This window comes from Monosiga brevicollis, genomic scaffold (genome assembly GCF_000002865.3).
Source record: "Monosiga brevicollis MX1 MONBRscaffold_6 genomic scaffold, whole genome shotgun sequence".
Taxonomy (NCBI): Eukaryota; class Choanoflagellata; order Craspedida; family Salpingoecidae; genus Monosiga; species Monosiga brevicollis.
The window spans coordinates 861,926-876,990 of NW_001865043.1; the positions used below are offsets into that span (position 1 = coordinate 861,926).

Genomic DNA, 15,065 nt, shown 5'->3' on the forward strand with positions numbered 1-15,065 from the left:
ACGCCCCCTCTCCTCTTATTTTTTTTCTTCTTTCCAATTCATGATGGCAGTCGTCTCGCAGTCCCTGTACACTGATTCGTTTCTTGTAAAACAAGTCGATTCCTCTTCACATCCAAAGGACAAACTTCCACCCTCGACATAGGTGAAGCTTACTCAAATACACAAAAGTTATGATCGAATCTGCATTTATTCTGCCAGCCCGCTTCACGTGGCTTACACAGCCTCAGCCCAAGAGATCGAGAAATTTCACATGGGAGTCTTGCGGCCATGGAACACGGTGCCTTGTCCGGCAAGAGACAAGAGGGCGGCTGAAGCAGAGAGCTCATCACCTGTTGTATCCATGCCGTCCGGCAAATCAGCAACAGGATCCTCTTCTACCTCGGGGAGATTCAGGCGGCGACGAGCCACACCCATAGCTCCGGGTCGTTCGCCCAGGGCCCCTTCGCCACTGGCCACGGTGGTCATCATCTCAGCGTCATCCATGTCATCCATTTTCTCCGGGCCGTCCGAGTCAGGCTCTCTGGCCGTCTCCTCTGTCTTGAAACCGCGTACCGACACGGAAGAAGAGAAGGTGAAAAGCGCCGGATTGGGGGATTCGCGTACACGGCGAGCAAATCGGCGGTTGCGCTCCGGATCGCGCTCATCGCTCTCAGCCTCCATGCCGGCGAGAATGGAGGCATCCAGCTGACGTACGGGCGTCGCCAGCCTGCACGGGTTACGAAAATAAAAAACCAAAACGATAAGAAATCACGTTGGAATCGCTGAGCTGCTTACATTTCCAGACACAGCAAGACCAGAGCTGTGGCTCACACAAGGACAGATTTGAACGAGAGGCAGCAGCGATAGGCGTGTAGCACGTACTCGGCATCTGCTGAACGACCTAGGGCATCGGCACCTCGGGCACTCCGGCCAGGAATGGCAGGTAAGGACTTCTTACCACTCAGAGTAAGCAGCATCTGCGCGGCGTCCGCGGGTGCCATGGCACGCGCCTGAGGAGACAACACGAGCTCCTCTTTGATGGCGCGACGGCGGCGGCCCGTAGTCCCACGCACTGAGTGCGGCGGTCGAGGCCGGCGAGGCGAGCGCGCACGGTCCTCGGGTGGAGGACTAAAAGTCGGGGTATAGCCTGAGACCTGTAGACTCGCTTGGAGTTCATGAGAGGACGACTTGGCGCGACGCCCGTGCCGTGCTACGCGTTTGCTAGGAGACTGGGCAGCGTGCTGTGCCTTGATTCCGGCCAGGAATACCAGGCTCTCCGAGAGAAGAGTCCAGCAAGCGCCCTTCATTGGCAGATGGCTGTCGTCTTCGCGTTCCACCTTGACGAAATGACGATTGGAGCTGCAGAAGATGCGGCAATGACATGGAGATGAGTCGGGGCAAGGCAAAAGCGTAGTTGTCAACGAGTTGCGCGTGTGCTTCCAGCATTAATCAATCGCCTGGGGTGCTCCGCCGGACCTGAGGTTGTGGCGAATCGAGTTTTTCCAGCTCATGCCAATGGTCGGCGAGCTGAAGTACGGGAAGTTGGATTGAAACCAAGAGTAAATCTCGCTCACGGTCATGCGGTGTCGTGGGTGTTCCAGCAGGGCCAAAGCAATAAGCGCGTTGAAAGAGACGGCTGGTTTGACTGAAGCATCTACATGGGCATTGCTCCGGTCCAGAACGAGTAGCGCTTCGGCTAGATTGGGAAAGTCAGCCAGTGTATCAGAGCCCTGCGCGCTTCCTGAGAGGAGTGATGAATGTTTTCACGCAGCCATGGAGTGAGGACGAAGGCATCGCAAAGGGGAGATCACGGCAGGCACGGGACGGCCTGCTGCTACAAGCGACCCAGCAAATATAGGGGCGAGGTAGATGAAATGGACGTACCACGATCAGCTCGTGAGGTGCGACTGGGCGTCGGGTTGGGATGTACATCGTTGCTCTGAGCTGGTGACGAGGTCGTTGTCGATTGCATTTCAGCCAGAGCTCCATCGAGCGGCTTGAGATGCTCGCGGAGCCAGGACGTGTGGTTATGCAGCGACGATTGGACACGCTCTACATCGGCCATGTCCGTGCTGCTCCCACTACCATGGGAAGTTGCACTAGGTTGCGCCCGTCGTCCCGGGTGGCGCTGATTCGACTTTAGAGTGTTCGGAGCGGACCTATCCAGACCCAAAAAGGGTGAGAGGGAAACTATGCGAGGGGGCGGGATTGGAAGCCGGTGGGCCGTCACCAAACGGGGCATTTTGGAATGTAGCATGACATACGCCATAGGAAGAAGGCTATTCAAAAGCGACTGAGTGGAGCTGAGATCATCGTGGTGGGGTGCCGTACGCAGGTTTAAGCGTGCGGCGGCACTGGGCTGTCGTGTGGCCGCATCGGCCAGGGATGTGAGCAGATCATTTTTTGTGCCCAAACCGTCCAATGATCTATCAATGATTATCCACAAGGCACGGGCGTGAGATGGCATGCTGAGCGCGGGTCCCAGAGGCGTTGGCATGAACGCGAGGCACGGGGAGCTCGCGCGTGCCGGACGCCCGAAGAGAAGAGGCAAGTCCGATTTGGTAAGGAGGCGGAACTGCAGCTGAATGGCCCGAGTACCTACCGGCCAGGACGGCGCACGGGCAGAGCCGAGGAAGCAGTGGCAAAGGGGCTCGGGCTGGCACTGTTACTGGCGGGAAGCTCCGCTCGCGCAGCCATGGCCGACATGGCAACCGCAGTGACCCGCCGGCCACCCGACGGCAGCCTGTCGAGGCGAGCGGCCCGGGTTGCTGGGGGGCGGGCGGTATATAGGGTTAAGAACCCTTGGCAGCCCAAGCCGGCAGGCAAAAGCCCGTCAAGGAAGCCGGACACGGGTTCGGCCTTTAAAGCCGGTCCGAGGGGCAGGTTAGCAACCGCCTGTCATAGAAAAGCCGGTCAAATATTCATCGAGTTAAGTTGCGAGCGGAGAGCGGAGCGGAGAGCGGAGCGGAGGCAGAAGGGCTTCAAGAAAGCATATATGCCTTCCTTGCGTATCCAAGGGGAGCCCACAGAGTCTGCCCCAAGCTTGTCTGCTGCTTTCAATGCCGTTTCCTTTTGGCAAGTGCGATGCAGGACTTGCCTTATCGAGAGCCAGGTGTGGCAGGCAAGACGACCGTGTGGGCACTCGAGGGGGAAGAGGCTGAATGATACGACCAGACCAGGTCTGGTTGCTGGAAAGCAGGTGATGGAACTTGAGTGAGCGGAGATGGCAAGGAGGAAGCAGAAATAGCACGACGGCACAATGTCAAGCAATAAAGACGAGAGGGGGAGAGAGAGAGAGGGGGGGAGAGGGGGGGGACGAGGAGAAGGTTGTGCCGATTGAGCTGAGCAGCTCTTTCTTGTCCAACCTCTCGTTAGCAACAGCCACCCGCGCCACTTTTCCCTGTGCACATGCCCAACACAGAGAGAGAGAGAGTACACACACACACACACACACACACACACTCTCTCTCTCTCTCTCTCTCTCTCAGAGAAAGAGATGCTTCACGTAGATTTGTGTCGTGTTTTGTCACACGTTATGTAGTGGTTGCCACGCGCCAGCGCCAGTATGCATGTTGCGCACGAGATCAAGCCGTCACACTTGTAGGTGTGGAGAAGAGGGGGATCAAGCCAAAAATACCACACTTGAGAACAAAGGCTGCGGAAATAAGACATCAATCCGGAGCGCTCTCTGCACACAAGGAAGGAGGGCGGGAGAGCCAGAGGACGAAGATCAGAGAGCCAGCCGGTGTGGCCAGTCGGTGTGTTGACTTGACGTCCCGCTTTTGCTTGACGGATGTTAATCTCAGTTCTTGTTATTTCATGTTTTTTTTTTTCGTCTGTTGTTCCTTGGAGCCGTTCGCCGATTGTCGCGTGGCATGGTCAAACATTCTTAAAATCTCATCTATCTTTGTGGGCTACGATGGCAAAGCAACGCGGGCTTTGCGCCACGTCAAAGAGTGGGACGCGTGATACACGTCCACAGCCCTGCTCAAGCAAGTACAAACACCGATCGTTGACGAGTACACTTTCAATCACCAACTCCACCACCATCTATCATGCCCATCGCTTAGATGAGTGCCGAAAACCAGCCACCAAAGAAACGGTGTTTGAAAGTGGGCGCACCTGCAGGGTCAAAAAGATGCGGAGATATGCCTCCAAAGGTGCCCGATGCTCAAAGGTCCGCCGGATCTAAGGGAGGAGGGGGGTCCATCAGCCGTGTGCCTTTGAATCGGGTGCCTGATCAAACCCGATGCTTACCTCGTCCATGACAAGGATGCGCGCCGCTTCCTGTGCAGCAAGATCCTCCTCATTCACCGGCTCGTCGAGGTGAGCCACCCGGCTAAGAAAACAGGGGCAGAGGGGGCGCATCGACACACAATCAAGCACACACCAATGCAGCGAGAGGCATCTCCGACAAGAACAAGTCTGGGCATCGGCGCCGACTGACCAATTTTCAAACGCCTTGGCCAAGTAGCTTTCAAAATCAGGACCATACTGAAGCCTATTTGAGCAAGTGATGGTGTTGTGGCGTGGGTACGAGGCCTGCCTTTACCAAGTGGAGAACAGGTATACATTTAAAAAGGTTTGGCAGGACGTAAACTCGACGCTTGCGCTGCTCCTTACCGACTGAGCTTGAAGCGCACCGATTTGATGCGCCAATTGGGATGCCGATCCAGTACCTCTTCAACCACGGTCCGGTACAGCGTGGCTCGCACGCCAAATGCACAATCTTCCGGTGATCCCGCCAAGGTTTTGGCCAAGTTGGAGGCAGACGCGCGCCTCATTGAGAAGGGATCGATGACACGAAAGCGGTCTGTCGTCCGCATCTCGTCATGCGCCGCCGCGCTCATGGGAAACGCGGCAAACACTCGGGCGCCAGACACCAGGGCAGGCTGGTAGTGGTAGTCGTCGTGTCCTGGCTGCATGTTGAAACGTCCGGGCAGCGCATTCGTTGTTGAGGGTTGCGACTGAGACTGCGCCGGACGGTAACTTCCTAGCACCTGATCGGCCCGTGCCTGCCTTGCCCCATCTGCCAGTGCATCTGCTGTCTGACAACGACAAAACCAGTCGTAGGTGCGTCCTTGCTGCAGCGAAAGACCGTGGTAACAACAACCGACCACGGCCAAGCTGCGCAGCCCTGGGTGCTCCGCAAAGGAGGTCAGCATGCTGGGGGTCAAGTCTCCGCAACAGTGCAAGCCTGTCATGAGCACCGCTGAAAGGTCCGACGCCGAATCCAGTCTATCTGGAGCGAGATCCAGGTGATTGACGGTCTGGATGGTTCGCAGGGCCCGCGTGACGACCGCCTCATTCTCTGCGTGCTGCTGCCACTCGAGGCGACCATGCACGATACTAAACCCAGTTGCATTGATCTGACCGTCTGCAGCCAATCGCTGCACGGGGCGCTGTCGCAACACCCGCTCATCGCGAGCCGTGGCACCGGCGTGGATGGATTGGTTTCCCTCGACGCCCACATATCGGGCCGTGGGATCTGAGAGCCGCAAGAGCTGTCCTATGTATGCCGAGCCGGCTCCAATGTCCAGTATCGCCTCGCAGTCCTCACTCCGGCGCAAACCATCCAATAGCGCTACCAACCGTCGAGATTCGTGCCGCTTCTTGGGTGTGGCACCCTTCATTTGCTGCAGCGCGTGCGTCAAGATGGGTCCGTCCGGCAGGTCCACGGGGGCACGCGCCGCGTGTTCGCGATTGCCCACGGCCAGAAACGCACAAAGATCGTCCGGCATGTCGGCAACCAATGACTCACCGAGCTCATGTCGGTCCCGGCACAGACGAGCCAAGTCATAAGCTGAGCAGCTGCTCAGCACCGATGCCCAGGCGCTGGGGATGCGCTCGTGCAGATGAGCGGTGAAAAAGGTGATCACGGGCGCATTGTGCAGCCATTTGAATTCGTCCAGCCAGCGCAAGTCTGCAGCAAGATGTTTTTGCAACTCCTCAGCTTGGACCTCACAAGCTCCTACAGCGGCAGCTACAGCTGCCGTATCCCCGTCCATGCTCGCCTGCCCACGTGTCAACTGCCCGTTGATGTTTTTTGACAATTTGCACTTGAACAATCAAAAAAATTGGAAAAGATCGATTAACTAGAAGTGAGAACTGAAGTGCCGCGACAAGAGAAGAGATGGGTGGGGCAAAGGGTGTTTTTTTCTTTTTTTCTTAGCCTTTGGCAAACGCGGGTTGGACACCAGATCACGCCCGATGCAAGGGTGGTTTCAGCTGAAAAGGGTAGGGCAAAACCTCAAATCAGCAAACAAACAAACAGAGGGTTTACCATGAAAGAAGACATCAAGAAAGACGAGGTGGCCAGCACCGAATGCTCTCAGACACCAGACGCTCATAGACCTGGGAAGGAGGAAGGATTGACAATACAAAACAAAACAAAAAAACAAAACAACAACAATAAGGGAAATCAACTCTCAAAACAATGCGCGCCGGCGGCCAGTCGCAGCAGTCTCTGCAAGAGCCAAGACGCCATGAGAGGCATCGGAATATCGAGCTGAGGATGCGAATTTAGCGCACGAGGACCATGTGAGGATCGAGGTAAATTTGCTCGTAACCATGGTCGATGGCGCACATGTGGAAGCTGAGGTGCTCGCAATCGTCACCCGAGTATTTGCAGTGGTCAAAGATGGAACGGTTGTAAATGGCAAAGCCACCAAAGCAAGATTGCAGACGCAAGGCTGGGGTCTCGGGTCCAAGCTCAAGGGGATCGATAGCGGGCTCGCCGCAGGTAGAGCAGGCGTAACGCACGCGATTGCCAGCCATGTCTTGAATGGCAAAGTCATCATAGTGACGGCGACCACCAAAGAGATGGACATGCCAATTGATACCATGCGCACAAACCACGTCAAAGTTGAGACGAAAGGCTGCCTGAATAGCCCGCTCAGCAGGCAAAGTCACAAGGTCCATGTCCACCACAATGGCGTAGTCAGCCGTGTTGTAGGGAGCAGCGCGCATCATGTCCACTAGCCGATTGCGCAGCTTGGCCATGGCATAGGTGCGCCGTTTGCTCTTCTCTCCAAACTGAAAGGGAAGGGTGTCATCATAGAGCTGGAGGCTAAGCGCGTGCACGTGATCATCCTCGCGAGCCAGCTGCCGTAGCAGGGCCGGCGTTTGATCCACCGAGTCATTTTCCAAGATGAGGATTTGATAGTTTTTGAATAATTTGCCAATTTTGTGTAGGCTAGCCATGGTACGCGGCAACATCTGCTCGTTGTCGCGGCAAAGGCCCAAAATGACGACGGTAAACTCTTTCGGGCGGTCCTGAATGTGTTCAGGAAGGAGCTGCAGCATCGTGTCCTGGGCAATGGTGACGTCCGAATCAATAAAGGCGGCGTAGAGACGCCGGCCAGTCGTAAAGGTCCGCAATGGATAGCGCAGAGACAAGGCATGTAGCGAGAAGAAGGAGACGAGCACGAGGAGGACGGCGAGCACATTGCCCAGGGTGATGCGACAAGGCACGCCGCGGCAGGTAAAGGCAATGTGCAGCTGGCATACCCGCGCGAAACGATGGCGGAATATCGTAAATCGTCGCCACAGACTCATGACGGCTGCCCCACGTGCTCATTGGCACACCGGTACCGCGGAAGTGGGTAACACGGCGTGGGACCCTTGGCCGCTCACATCCACTGAATGCAATGTTCGGGCCCAGTGACTACCTGGCTTGTCCCATTGACCCCAGCTTCTTGCCGTCGGCGGGCAGCATGATTTGATCAACCCAAAGCAAGCGATCAGGGGCCATGGACCGTGCACATTGGTGTTCCCCTCTTGTCAGTCGCACAACCAGAGCTTGCGCCGGCCCGGGCGCGCAGGCTGGTGTGGACAGACAGCGATGGGTCTGAGTTGCTTCGTTGACACAGCCAAGCAGCCCTAGTTGGTCAGGAAGTCAAAATCAATGCAATGAGAACAGGATGCAGTTGAACCCAGATTCAAAGTCAAGTCAAAACGCCAGCGTCCCCCAAGAGGCGCACACCAACCGATCACTGCCGCTCACTGCACAAGAAGGAAATTATCTGATAAAAAAAAAACCGAAAGACAGAGAGAGAGCGAGACACACACACACACACACACACCAACACAAATTATTTTATTTTTATTTTTATTGAACTTTTCCCAGTGCGTGCTCATTATTAAACCGAAAAATACAAAAATAAAAACAGCAACAACAGCAGTAAACGTCTGACATTGACGAGCTGAATAATTTTTTGTTTTTTTGGGTGCACCGGCAGTTAACGAGTTTACCGGCAGATGGCTGGTGGCGAGTGGCAAATGGCGAATGGCTGCGAGGGACGCAGTGCAGTGCATGGTGTTGAGGTTGTGAGTGTGCGGATATAGCTGTGGCAAGAGGTAAAAGCAGCCTGAAGGTACATGCGGTGAAGATCGTGCAGCATGTTTCCTCGGGTGCCGCGTCCCACCGTGCTGCGGGTGGCCATGTACCTGGCTCTGGGGACTTACTTCCTGCTGGTCATGGGCGTATGGTTCAAGCAGTCTGACTGGAAGAGCTATGCCGTTCACCACCCCCGTTGCAACCACGACCATAATGTGGCCGTAACCCCAGATGACATTGCCGTTCTTGTCGTGACGGGCCAGGGCGTGCATGATCAGCGCTTGCCCCTGATCCGCGGCCCAAAGGCCACGTGGAACCACTTCAAACAGCTCTTGGTCGTGAGCGACCAAGCTACCGCGCAAACGGACACGCTCAAGACCAAAGTGCGCGTGCCCGGCGGAGAGACTGGGTATTGCAAGGCTCAGGAACGCTATGTATATGGCTTTTACGACCTCGTTCACCGCTACCCTGACGCCAAGTACTACATTGTTGCCGATGACGACGTCATCGTTTCCACCTCCCGCCTCCTCCATGTCCTGCGGTACTGCAACCCCAACAGGCCCTTTGAGATGGGCCACGACTATGTCTCACGTCTCAATCTTTTTGAATTCCCCATATACGGCCTGCAATACATCCTCTGGACCTTTGTCGGGGGCCCTCTGCCACCACGCCACAAGACCATTTACGGTGGCGTGCTCATCTTCAGTGCTGGTGCCGCTCGTGAGCTCGTGCAAATGGGTCAGCTGGATAAGTGCCTGGAGGATATGGCTGCCGCCATCGCCCAAAACGCCTACATGGACTTTGTCCGCATGCCCATCGGCACTGGATGCGCTTACCACCAGGACCATGTTTTTTACGCCTGCACTGTCGCCAAATATGTGCGCGGTGAAGCAATCACGCCCAATGATCTGCTCCACTTTAGCCCCAAGACGCTGAAGGAACGTCACCTTACCAACGTCGTTGGCATCCATCATATTTATGATGCTCAAGATTGGCTGATCAATGATTTGTGGAGCCATGCCTCAACGTGGGTGCCCCTCCTCCGTACCTCGACAGAGACCCAATCTGGCGAAGACCCCATCGAGGCTGGCGACATCGAGCTTCGCAACATTATCGACCATCTAACCGCTGAGCGGGCCAAGCCGGCTTCCGCGGTGGATGATAACGCTGTGGCTGGTCTTTTTCGCCAACTCTTTTCCAACCTCTTTGAGCGCGACTATGCACGCTCTAACAACTAAATGGCTCACCCGCTTCTGGACGCTTGTGGTCTAAGCTTCTTGTCGTCCCTGCGTGGCTCTAAGGGGCCGGCTGGCCCGGCCAGAGATGGCTTTTGAAAAGCCCTTTTGTAAAATTTAATCTTCGTGTTCGATACCAGTGCGCAAATCTATTTTCCCTTGGTCAAGTGGATTGTCAAGTCGCTTCGCGATGCCATGATACCAAAAGGAGTTCACTGCCACAAATCCTTTCCTTGGGATGAGGCGCGCGGGAGGGTAGGTGAATGTTCAATTCCCGTTTTCAACAACAATACACCTCCATCCAGACAACGATATGGTGATTTCCCAAAAATTCTTTTGGGAAAAAGCCGACCAAACTTGAAGGAAACCCGTTTGGCTTTCACAAACCCCACACGATGGCGGCCAATCGGACAAGGAAAGACAATTCGAACACGGGGTGGGGTGGAAGAAAAGACAAAGGCCAACACAAAGTGGGAAACGATAGGATGGAGAAGAGCAGAAAAGACAAAATGAAACTGGCCCTAAAAAGACAAAGCACATATTCGAGAGGATGACGCAAAACATTGACACTGATACACCAGGCGAAGCCAACGCAACAACTGCCACGGATCACCTAAACTCAAGAGTCACAGGAAAGAAGAATAAAGGACACTCGACAAACGAGCATGGTCTAAACGGCTGGCACAAACATAGCATGCCAAGATGTTGGTCAATCGGATGGTGGAACTCCAGCACCCCTATGGCCAAACACAAACAAAAAAGGAAACAGAACCCCTCCCCTTGCAAGAGAAAAGAAATACAAGAAAAGGAGAGTACAGAGAGGGGGCAGGCCCAAACGGGTCAAGTCCATCAGCAGCAATGCCGATCATGTGCGCTTGCGCATATAAGGGTCCTCGCTGAGAGTCAAGACGTCTGGGCGCGCTCGCATGTCGTAGGTCAGACAGCGGCGAATAAAGTTTTTGGCCTCCTCGCTCACTTTGGGCTTTTCCGGGAAGCGCACTTCACGGGCGTTCAAGATAACGTTGTTCTGCAGGAGCGATTGCTGGCTCAAGTTGTGGCCAAAGGGCTTCTCCCCATACAGGGACTGATAGAAGATGACGCCAACGCTCCAAACGTCCACCTTGCTGCTAATCTTGGGCAAGGCTGAGCCAATGACAAAGCACTCGGGAGGCAAATACCAGTATGTACCAGCGCCTTGCGAAGTCAAGTCCACGTTGCCATCCGAATCCGAGTCCCGAACTTGCTTGGAGAGACCAAAGTCAGTAATCTTGACCATGCCATGACGAAGCAACACGTTGGCGGGCTTGAGATCGTAGTGGATGACGGGGGGCTCGACGCTGTTCAAATACTTGAGGGCGTTAACAATTTGCACAATTTTGTTACGGGCATCGCGCTCTACACAGCAGCAAGACCGGGTGGGAAGGACGTCAAAAAAAAGCCGCACGCGGCAACCACATTGCGGAGCAATGCCCCACCATTTGGAAGATTAGGCAGGCCAAGAGCCTGTCGAGAAAAGACTTACCGGGCAGCCGGTGTTCTTGCTTCAGCAAAAAGTCAAGATCTTGTCCAGGACAGTACTCAAGTACTGTACAAAAGCTGTTGGCGTCAATCTCGAACACATCTGATCAACACCAAAAACAGGGGCGTGCATATAGGGCAAACATGAGCTGAGACAAAAAGAAAACCCCCCCGGGAGAGGGAGGCTTGAAAAAGCTCATTGTGACTCTTTGCGCGCCTCGATGTAAGTACGTGCGGTGGTCGAAACAAGCGCTTACCATGCATTTCCACAACGCTTTCATGCTTCAAACTGCGGTGGATTTCATACTCGCGAGTAGCGTGCTTGATGTAGTTTTGCTTCTTCGCATCGGACCAGCTTGAGTTGAGTTGGTGGACCTTGCAAGCAACGTAGCGGTGCTCGCGAAGATCATACGCCTTGTAAACTTCGCTAAAACCACCCTTGCCCAACAAAGAGCAGAGCAAGTAGCGCTCCGATAGCCTGAAGAAAAAGAAGAAGAACAAGCAGAAGACGAAGAAGAAGAATATGTCAGATGCACCCGGAGGGGACATTCGGCAAGTGACAAAAGGGAACGGGAATACGGAATCAAAGTCAACAGCACAAAGCACAAAATGCATCACATCAGCTTGATCGCACCGGTTGGGCAAATCACGATATTTGGCGTTATCTTCATCCGTAATGCGCTTCATCTCGCGCAAATGAAGATTGCGCTCGCGCAGCAGCATGTTGAGCTGCGCCTTGATGCCTTCTTCCTCGGTCTTGATTGTGATTAGGTTGAGCTGAATGATTTCCAGTTTGACAGCATACTGCAAGGCGGTCGGCATGTCCACGTATGAGGCGTATGCTGGACCAACATTGCCTCGCTCGGACGGACTGATCTGCATGAGGGACACACACACACACACTTGCTCAACAAGCAAGCAGTTTCACAACACCTACATCTTGCTCGGAGAGGCGAGACTTGAGGCTGCGAGCGGTACCGCTGGGACGGCTAAAGCCATCATCGGCTGCGCCTACGGTTCCAATACATGAGCGTTGTGCGTGATGCAGTTCAAGGTCTAAGCAAGTGGGGGGAAATAGCAGGGGTTTGAAGGTGCACAATTCGGCCTGCAAAGTGATTGTACCTTCGCTGCGCTTTTTGTTTTTGACAGGGCGGACCTTGGCCAGGTCACGTTTTTCCTCTTCAAGCTGCTTTTTGCGCAAGTCAAGCGCCTTTTGCTTTTGACGAATATCACGAAAGGCGGCCCCCTCATTCCAGACATCGTGAACGTGCATGCCTGAGCGCACGGCTGAAGCCCAACCCAAACGCTGCACGTTGCGCAGGTAGTTGTCTCTGTGGGGAAGATAGTAGCCCCAGGATGGCGAAAGCGTCAAGCAACACAAATAAGCTATCGAGGCTGGGATGCTAAAAGAATGCCTAAACCGCCGCGACTGGTACGTGGAAGGCGGCGGGCATCTTGCAACACATGGCTGCATGGCTGCACACACCTGGCAGCACGATTTTCTTGACGAGACTTTTCTGAAACCAGATGGCAGATGGTCTGCTGACAAAAGGAGAGGTGATCACGCAATTCGTCATCCTTGGCTGCCAACACTTTTCGGTACTGCTGAAGTTCTGCCTCCATCTCCTCAAACCGCGTCTACCATGATTTTCCAGAATGAGCGGAACAGAAGACGAGAGGCGGTGGCTGGCCGATTGTTCGAGTAAGACAGGAAGCGTTCAAAGACGCACCTGCATTGAAGCAGGATCAAGGGTAGCGCTAGCACTGTCATTACTGCCGGGCTTGCGCTGGCCTGAGATGGAACGCTTGGCAGGCATGATGGGAGAGTTTTGGCGCCGCTTGGCCGATGCTCTTTGTGGAGGTGACTTGGTCAAGGCGCTGCCCTGAGGCATGCTCGTGCTCAGGTTGGGGTCACCGGCGTCAGAGATTGCGTGCTGGCTGCTGCTGTTGCTGCGAGCACGTCGGCCGCCGCTTTGACGGCTACGACCTGGAGGAGAACAAACATGATGTAAGTGGCCATAAGACTGGTTGAGAGACAAATAGGCACAGGCAGATGCCCGACAAACCCTCCATAACCGCCACACCCGGAGCCATGGTTTTAGCAGAAATGTGATCAGGGACATGGGGCGGGGCAGATACGCACTGTCGCTTGGTTCGCGCTTTGCGCGTGAGCCCTTGCGCGAATTGCCACGCGAGCGCGGTAAGGGAGAACGGGATCGACTGTCCGCATCGGAAGACTTGCGCGACTCATGAAGCGGTGAGCTCCTGAGGATACATGGCCAGCAAAGACATGGAGTGAGCACTGGGGGTGGGAGCGTCCCCAGCATATGGTTGGCTTGACGGGAGCTTCTGTTGTCCAGGAGTGCATGAAGCTTACGAGCGAGAACGCTGATTGGGCCCCAGGGGCAACTGTGTAGCCAAAAGGTTGCTGGTACTGGTAGTGGAAGACCCATGGGCAGGTGGCAGGCTTGTGTTGAGGGGCGAGATGCTGTGGGATTCAAAAGTATTGGGTTCGGCGGAGTGACCGGCGCTCAGGCGAGACGTGACGGGATTGGCTCCGGCATCCGTAGATGCAAGGGCGCCGGTGGAGGTCGGTTGTGCGTTGCCTTCTCCCGCAGGTTGAGCCGCCTGGTTGTTTTCTTCGTCCTCAAAACCATCGCGGCTCACGCCCTGGGAGGAGCTACCATTCTGTGGGCAGTCCAAGGCAGGCAACCAGCCGGACCGTTCATTATCGTTGGGCAGGAATATGCTTGAGCGTGTCTGTGAGGGTGCGAGCGAAAAGACACCTACATTCTCGATGCGCCGATTGAGTTTGCGCATGCGGTCCTCGTCAATGCGCAGCTGTCAGGAAATTGAATGGCATGAGCACAGGATGAAATGGACACGGGCATGCAGGTTGTTGAAGGGCGTTGTCTTTTACCTCAAGAGGCAAGGAGCCATCTTGCTGTGAGCCGAGCTCTTGCGTTGGTAGGTCCATGTCGCGTGCAACGTCCGCTGCCATATTTTGATCACTCAAAGGGTGGGTGGGCTCAAGAAAAGACGGGTGGGGCACCTGCCTCGCCGCGTCCTCCTCAGCGCAGTGTATCGGCTGGATGCTAAAACTTGTAGTCAGCGTATTCCACGACCTTGAGACCTTGTGGAGCGCCAACCACAGTGACGCTCACAAGTTGAATGGGAGCAGGAGACGGCCACCGCCTCAGGTGCAGTGGGTTTGACACGCTTGCGTCTGCTCCGATGATCCAAGGCGAGAGGTTGAGAGGGGAAGCAAAAAGGGAGAGAGAGAGAAGAGGCAAGAAGCGAAATAAGGAAGCATCAAGTAACAACAGAGAGAGAAGGGGGGGCTGAGCCTGAGCTCGAGAGAAGCGCCCCCCTCTAGCAAAAGGGGGGGCAGCAGCCGGACAGCCACATACCGAGCAAGCGGTTCAGCCGGAGAAAGGGTGGGGCCAGTTGAGCGGCGAGGAGAGAGCAAGCGCTCGATAAGAGCGCAATGCCCAATGGGTCAACAGGAGACGCAACTAGCCAGGTATAAATAGTGGCTGCGTTGAACCCTCAAGCAGGGCACGACCACCGCGGCACGCCTTCCTGTCACAGTACGCGCACATTGACAGCGCATCAATCAATGACGCAAATGGCAGGACCGTCGGGCATGGGCCCAGGCACTCAGCGATAAGAGCAAGACAAACTGACCAAAAGAAGAAGAAAAACCAGGCTGTCCCAGTCACTAGGGAAGGTCGTCCGCGCGGCTGCCGTTCTGCTGCGTGCGCGCGGTCAATTTTTTTTACGTGTGTGATCTTGCGATCTTGGGGTCTCAAAGCCGAAGAAAACCCAAAACGGCTTTGGCTGTGTCTGAACTCGAGGCCAATCCCGACCACTTGCCACAGCCGGCTACCACCAGAGGTCACCGAATAAACCCCTGTGGTCCAGGGCTCAGTTTTCCAGCTCGTTTACGTAGTGCTCTGCCGTCGCGCGTCGCCGTCGCTGTCGCCGTCGCTGGC

At 55.1% G+C, this 15,065-nt stretch overlaps 4 protein-coding genes across 4 annotated transcripts; 1 reads left to right on the forward strand and 3 right to left on the reverse strand.

Moving 5' to 3' along the window:
• Window positions 1–246: 246 nt before the first annotated feature.
• MONBRDRAFT_31878 (uncharacterized protein) lies at window positions 247–5,987 on the reverse strand (the record flags this gene model as incomplete). Its single annotated transcript, XM_001744677.1, has 12 exons — window positions 247–531; window positions 553–706; window positions 862–956; window positions 1,194–1,338; window positions 1,456–1,720; window positions 1,864–2,138; window positions 2,244–2,405; window positions 2,582–2,874; window positions 4,102–4,167; window positions 4,237–4,318; window positions 4,427–4,480; window positions 4,603–5,987. 12 exons carry the CDS (start codon window positions 5,985–5,987, stop codon window positions 247–249), a joined length of 3,261 nt encoding a protein of 1,086 aa, XP_001744729.1.
• Window positions 5,988–6,501: 514 nt separating this feature from the next.
• On the reverse strand, window positions 6,502–7,536 carry MONBRDRAFT_24295 (uncharacterized protein; the record flags this gene model as incomplete). The annotated part of the gene is made up of 1 exon (XM_001744678.1): window positions 6,502–7,536. The coding sequence occupies one exon, from the start codon at window positions 7,534–7,536 to the stop codon at window positions 6,502–6,504; it is 1,035 nt and encodes a 344-aa protein (XP_001744730.1).
• Window positions 7,537–8,379: 843 nt separating this feature from the next.
• On the forward strand, window positions 8,380–9,555 carry MONBRDRAFT_24296 (uncharacterized protein; the record flags this gene model as incomplete). The annotated part of the gene is made up of 1 exon (XM_001744475.1): window positions 8,380–9,555. The coding sequence occupies one exon, from the start codon at window positions 8,380–8,382 to the stop codon at window positions 9,553–9,555; it is 1,176 nt and encodes a 391-aa protein (XP_001744527.1).
• An 862-nt stretch (window positions 9,556–10,417) lies between these two features.
• Window positions 10,418–13,328, reverse strand: MONBRDRAFT_31879 (uncharacterized protein; the record flags this gene model as incomplete). The annotated part of the gene is made up of 9 exons (XM_001744679.1): window positions 13,214–13,328; window positions 12,801–13,057; window positions 12,557–12,708; window positions 12,193–12,401; window positions 12,008–12,081; window positions 11,705–11,874; window positions 11,328–11,548; window positions 11,075–11,173; window positions 10,418–10,947 (listed from the first exon to the last, which is right to left on the reverse strand). The coding sequence occupies exons 2-9, from the start codon at window positions 12,960–12,962 to the stop codon at window positions 10,418–10,420; spliced, it is 1,617 nt and encodes a 538-aa protein (XP_001744731.1). The 5' UTR covers window positions 12,963–13,057; window positions 13,214–13,328.
• Between the last annotated feature and the right edge of the window lie 1,737 nt (window positions 13,329–15,065).